Source organism: Frankliniella occidentalis, unplaced genomic scaffold (genome assembly GCF_000697945.3).
Source record: "Frankliniella occidentalis isolate FOCC.00 unplaced genomic scaffold, Focc_3.1 Scaffold105, whole genome shotgun sequence".
Classification (NCBI taxonomy): domain Eukaryota; kingdom Metazoa; phylum Arthropoda; class Insecta; order Thysanoptera; family Thripidae; genus Frankliniella; species Frankliniella occidentalis.
The window spans coordinates 277,248-283,886 of NW_026267234.1; the positions used below are offsets into that span (position 1 = coordinate 277,248).

A 6,639-nucleotide genomic window follows, 5' to 3' on the forward strand; every position below is an offset into this window, starting at 1 on the left:
AGAGAGAGAGATGAGGATGAGAGTGCGGAGACCTTATTCACCTTTTTGGCGCGTTGGTAAGGCGGTTAGGAGAGGGGAGGGGGGGTTGTGGAGGGGGCGAGGGCGGGCGAGCGGAAGGGAGGGAGGGGGAAGTCTTGAGCCCGCCAACCGCTGCGCTGCGGTGCCGGTCGCCTCGCCGGTGCCCCGGGCCCGGCCAGTCTGATGCCGACCGCCGTCTCTGCTGTGAGCGTGCGTCACGCTCGCTGTCCGTCGTGAGAGCACGCGTCTGGACCACGTCTGTGCCTCCGCTTGTGACGACTCTCCGCAGCGCGTGTGTGTGCTAGTGTGTGTGTGTGTGTGTGTGTGTGTGTGTGTGTGTGTGAGTGTTGTAAAAAGACAGATAGATGTGTAGGTGACAGTGCGACGAGGATAACACAGTGGATTACCCGCAGCGAGAAACGACCCCCCGCTATGAGGATACGATGCCCGACGACGGCGACCTGATGCGGCGACGGCGTGGCCGCGGGTTCGAACCTCGGGCCTGGCATGCCGTCGTCGTCCTGGTGCTGGCGGCGTGCTGTCTCCCACGCGACGTGCTCGGCGGCAGGCACCGGCACGACCATCATGGAGGCGACGCACCGCGGCAGCGAGCAACAAGGCATAACGGGATTAGCAAACAAGGTAAGAGCGAGTCCATCACTCAGCCCGCTTGTCCCCGCCACGCCTCGCCACGCCGCGCCACGCCCGGGGAGAGTTGAGAATGTCACTGCAGCGGTAGCTGTGGCAGCTGCAGCTGTGCGCCGCGACAAGAACAGAGCGAAGTCGGTGTACAAACCTAACCTACCGTGTCACATGGTTCTGCAGGCACCTTGCGATATCCTGCGCCAGCGCGTCTCCACCCCCCGCCCCTGAGTCCTCTCCGGAATGTCTTCTGATTGACACTATGACGCCACCTAGGTATGGGGCCATGGGGGAGGGGAGTCGGCGGTCGCTCAAAGCCAGGGTCCTCAGCACCTTCTGACACCTTAACGAAGATCTATGAGCGGCCCTTTTCCCGGCCGGGCCGTCCTCTGTCTCTGTCGCTCCCACTGTTGTGCCCGGAGGTCGAGGGAGACAAGGGCGCCGGTGTTTGGGGACCTGGTTTGGGTCGGTTCTCTAACCTGAGGCGGGCCCTGCCGTCCCCGTACCTGGACACCCGTACACTCTCTCTGTCTCTCTCGCTCTCTCTCACACACACTCACTCCCCTTTTCCTCCATCGGTCGGCCGTGATCGCACTGCACCCCTTCGCGATCTCGTCGCTATCCCAGGCTTTGCCATTCCTCACATTCATCTGCTCTCGACGGGGTGCTGTAGAGTCCCGGGGGCGCCGGCTGCGGCCGCCCTGCCGCGGTTACGAGAGTTGTGGGAGGGGGGCGTGGCGGCCCGGGCAGGCGAGCCGAGGTGGCCGGCCGTAAAGGAACCAGCCCAACAACGTGAAAACTAATAAAGTCCCCCTGGCTCCCCTGGCCAGCCAGCCGGGCCCGACGCATATACAGGATCACCCCGCCCCGCGCCCCGCCCCGACTCCAGCCGGGTCCAGAAGAGGGCGTACCGGGGCGTGCCCGAGGCTCGGCCGGAGGGCAGCATCGCTCAGCGGCTCGGCACCTCACCTCACCTTAGCGAGTGCTCATTGTGCAGCCCGGCTGCAGCAGCGCAGGGGTGGTGGAGGGCGCGTCGGGCCAGACTCTGCGGCGCGCTGCGAGGCCCGGAGCCCGAGGCCTCACTCTCAGGTGTCACCGGCGCCGGCCGAGGCCGCCGATTGGGATGTCACGCGGCGAGGACAGCAGGCCGGAGGCTGGCCCCGGGCCCGGCCGCGCGGCGGGGGTGTGACGGAGAGGCGCTCGGTCCGGCCGACACCCCCGTGGGTGGGCAATTAGTGCGACGAGGACAGGACAGGCGCACAGGTGCCAGCCGAGCCAGGCCCAGGCCAGGTAGGCTGGGCTCCGCTGGGCTCTGGACAAAGGAGGACCCCGGCCGGGGATGCGCCCGCCGGCCTGGCCAAGCGCCTTAGACCCCCCACTGATCGCCAAAAAAAATATCCTTTAAATGACATAAGCAGTCGAACTGCAGAACAGACCTGGCTGCTCTGGCGCCGAGAAGGTGATTCGAACTGTGAGGTGGGCAGCCAGCAGAGAGAAATGGTAATCACCGCTTAATGCAGGGGCCTTCCCTCTCTTGTTGATGCTCTACTCCTGACGGGTGTGTAAACTGCTGGACCATTTATCTTTCTAACGGGGTGACTAACTCGTTAAGCGGATGCAGTATATGTATCTATGAGGAATCGCTGCGTCAGACTCTGCCAACCTGACTCAGCAATTTCTCATGACGTGTTTTTTAAGGGAGCCCACGAGGAAGACGTAACGGGGTACGCGCATATGGCTCTGCATGGCGTTGGCTGTCGTATACCTCGGGCCGGCCCCCTCGGCGGCAGCCCGGCCGGCCCGGCGCGCGGCACCCAGTGGTTGCTTGCATGACCAGCAACCCTTTTATGGATTGGCTCGGCTGGACCGCTTTTTACGCGACATCGGGATAAAACAATAAAACACACACTCACACACACACACTCACAAGCACACACTCACACACAAACACACACTCACACACTCACACACACACTGCGGCCGACGGACCGCAGCCAGCAGGACCCTGCAGGTGGTGCGGGCAACCCTCCTACTACTGACCGGGGGCCTCCAGGACTCCAGGAACTTTCAAGGAACCTGTTCGTCGGCACCACGCGGATCTTCAGGACATCCAAGACTTTTCAGTGTACGAAGTGGAAACTTCAGAACCTGCAAACCTTTTATTCTTGGACTCTAGGACTCATGTGACACTCCAGGACTTCTCGACCTTCTCTAGGATATCTAGGACATTCGTCAAGTCCAGGACGTACTAGCCCCAGGCCCTTAAACCTCCCTACCCTTTGGAGTGAGTCCTTTCCCACCGCCCGCTGCTATTTGCGGCGCTGCCAATTGGCGAGCAATTGGCTTCCAGCAGCCGGCTGCGGCGCCTGGAGCGCCTGGAGCGCCTGGAGTCCAGAGGTCACCGGGTGGGAGAGCCAGCAGGGAGGCATGCGATGCGTGGTGCGGGGCGTGCGGTGCGGGGACCGGAGAATGTTTCGGCCCTCCTTCTCTTCCCGTAACTCTTTTAGTGTGCGGCAGGGCGGTGCGCACGTGACACACCCGCACTGCGCGTACCGGTACCTCCCCGTGCCTCCTCACCCCATACCTACCCTCCCACCACCCGCTCTTATCGCCCGTGTTTATCTTTGCGTTACGACGCCATTGAAGAAGTTTTAAAGGCATTTTTTTTATTATTATTTTTGCGTTCCGCGCATCCATTGTGAGAGTCGCCCGGGCGTCGCAGCACTGGGTTGTTGATGTTATTTCCCGCCGAGAGCACCGCGGTGTTTGAACCGTGCGCTGCGCGCCCCATGGGTACTTGGCATGGAGGAATTAAGTAAGTAAGAAGTTAGTCTAACATGTTTCCTCCACGGTACTTGGATACCCGCGGGAGGGGAAAGGGGTGGGAGGGGAGGGACGGTAGACTAAATGGCTCTTTGCCGTAAATGATCCGAGCCCCCCGCTTGCACGCGAGTGGGCGTGGCGTGGCGTGGCCGCTCACTTGACGCCTCTAATGATGATGTTTGGTCCCGTGTGATCACCGCTATATGCTTTGGGAAGGGCCGAGGAGCCGCGGCGGGGACCTGCCCCTCTCCCCTCCCTCGGCTCAGAGGCGCATCAGTTGCACCGATACACTGATGACTGTCCGCGAGCCGGGCTGCAGCTGACCGCCCCGGCGCGGGCCGACCGAGAGTAACTGCAGGCCGAGGGTGCCTAGATGTATCCGAACGTTGAGGGACCGGCGGGGGGGGGGGGGTGTTCATCTTTAGTGCAGCAGCCCGCTCTGTTCGCTGCTGCCCGTCCCGTTTGCGCTTTGCTAATTTCTTTGCTCGGCCATAAAAACGCCATGTTTTATGCCTTTAGCTTCCTCGTGTGTGTGTGTGTGTGTGTGTGTGCGTGCAAAAGAGAGACTGAGATAGACAGATGGACGTACAGCGTGTGCGATAGAAAGAGAGGGATTCCGCAAAGGTCGTCGACTCTCGCCAGTGTTTGAATCGTTTCATCAACAAGAATGTCCGGGATTAATCATCGTAAATTCATCATTCTGTTTGGTTGGCCCGACACGGGGCGGGTCAGGAGGGAAGGCGGCGTGAGAGAGAAGAGATGCGTTGTGATTTCGTTTCATTTTTACTTTTTCTTTGGAACGCACCTTTCTTTTCTGGCGTGAAAAACCTGCTGCTGTATCTATTTTATTTTTATTTTTAAACCCACATTTTCAAACCAAAAACAATCTATCCTTTTTTGATTTGCTCGATATCGTCACTCTGGCCTCAAATTTCTTAATTTGTTCAAATGGCAGGTGTGGTATAGGTACCTACACTGCTGCCGCTTGCACGATGCGCAATACCCGGCAATATTGACGTGTGCTGTTCTGTAGGGGGTTACTGTATGGGAATGAGTTGACTGCTGCTTGGCATTCGTGGACATCATACACACACATACTCACGAGCTGGAGCCATGCTGGCTGCTGGAGAGTGTTGCACAACAGCGAAAGACTCTGTGTGTAAGAGAGAGAGGGAGTGAGCGAGAGCGAGTGAGAGAGGGAGAGAGGAGGACTGTGTGTGGGTCCGCTCGTAATTGACATTTAGCTTGTTCAACCATCTGTTGCTGCTACTGGGGCCGATACTCTTTGCTACAGGGTCCCCGAGGAGGGGGGGGGGGGGCAGCGAGGACAGACAGCACCACGAACTCTTTTTCTCTTAACTTCCCTTTTGTATCTCTGCCTATGGTATGGGGGCATGACCATCTACAACGTGTAGCAGCGGCATCAGCAGCGCACGCACTACACGCTTCTCCTTTCATCCCCGCGACGCCGAGGTTAACAATATTTTTAAAAGAAAGAAAAGTAAGTTTCTGTGTGAGTGCGCCGCGTGCGTGCGTGTGTGTGTGTGCGGCGGCGTGTTCCCCGGGCCATGGGCCGTGTTTGCCCTGATAGGTTTACGAGCCCTTTCGCCGCCATCGCCTCCCTTTCCCCGCCCGGCCCGCCGCTCCGCCCCGAGGCTGGCCGCCGTCGCCGTCCCCGCTGTCGCCTCCTCGGGGACATGCCGCGGGGCGCGGCGCCCAGGGCCCCGGGCGGCGCGGGCCGGACCAGTGGGGCCCCCTCGACGGGGCCCGCAGCGCAGCGCAGGGGGGCTCATCAAGACGTCCCGCCCCATGACGAGAGAATGCCTCGGCGGCAGGAATGTCTGCAGCGCCAAAGTCGCCGCGGCGGACGCCGGTGACGTCCAGTCGTCCAGCGGGGGAACAAGAGGACGGTTCCCGAAACGCGACGTCTTTTCCGGCAGCCTCCAAATTAGTGGGCGTCCTGGAGGCGTTCCCCGGACCGGACGGCAGCAGCGCCGCTCCGGAGGACCCGGCCTGAGGAGCAACAGGCAGTGGTTCAAGTCCAGCGAGTCCGCCGCCGCCGTCGTGTGTCCCCGCAGCAGCAGCGGGGTTTTTATTTTGTTCCTTTTTTACCCCTTTTGCTCCGAGATCGCCTTTCTGCCGGCCGCCCTTGCGGTACGAGCGGCGCGGCCGGCAATACCGGCACAAAATAAACCCCGCAGCGAACTGTATAATAAAAAGCGCAAAAAGAAATTATGTTAATAGGTGGCGTCATAAATAAGGTGGACACGTTGGCCCGTCCCGAATGCGCGCGCAAGGACATATTGGGGCGGTATGTGTACAGCGGCAGCCACAGAAAGGAATCAACGATGATTCAGGTCGTGAGGTCATCATTATAGGGTGTTCCGCTGGAACTAAGAGAAGATAAAGCATGACTGCTCGACACTTTTCCTTGTGCGCGCTTATTGGCTGACTGACACACCGACGCCCCGACGCCGACCGATGACGCCGACGCTATCGTCGACCGATCAGCGTTCAGGAGGAAACAGATCGGGCAGTCGTGCTTTCCTCGGCTTTTTTTCTTCTTTAGGTTCCGATTGTCAGCGGAATACCCTATTGGTCCTGTATAGGCTGTCCTCGAACAAGAACACCAAATGTTATTACCACTATGTATTCGTATGGCAATCCAAAAAGAACGCCTTGTGAGTACATACGCAGCTCGAAAAATAAAGAAATAAATAAGGAACCGTGTGGTATCGTTTAGAGCGGTAAAGCAGAGCAAAGAGAGTCAAAGTTGTGTTGCACTCGGCCGTCGGGTCGGCGGGATGCCTGGCGCCCCACGGTGCCCCCGCCTCTCCCTCTCCTGTCGGGGCAGAGAGAAAGGGAGAGCGGAAAGAGGTGCAATAAAACCGTGCCTCGCAAAACATCTGGTCACTGGGTTCACCGAGCTTCGGGCCTGGTCCCCCGTGCGTAAGCGCACTAGCGGCTGCCGTACCGCGCGCCTATTGGTTAGGCGGGATGCGGTGGGGGAGGGCTACCTTCGAGTAGCCCAGCGCAGGTGTCTCACTCACTCTCGCTTGTACTCACTGGCGCGACAAAGACAAGCTACACGACTGTCACTCAGAGGCGACCGCGCGCGGATCTTTGAAGGGTGCCGAGGACAGTCGGCTACCTGAG

At 59.7% G+C, this 6,639-nt stretch overlaps 1 protein-coding gene across 1 annotated transcript in view; it reads left to right on the forward strand.

Annotated features, from left to right (window-relative positions):
- The first annotated feature begins 201 nt into the window (after positions 1-201).
- LOC113213648 (laminin subunit alpha-1-like) overlaps positions 202-6,639 on the forward strand; it is a 67,692-nt gene continuing 61,254 nt past the window's right edge. Inside the window, exon 1 of the mRNA XM_052269880.1 lies at positions 202-660. Coding sequence (XP_052125840.1) covers positions 462-660 — 199 coding nt within the window. The 5' untranslated portion in view covers positions 202-461. The remainder of the gene's footprint in view (positions 661-6,639) is intronic.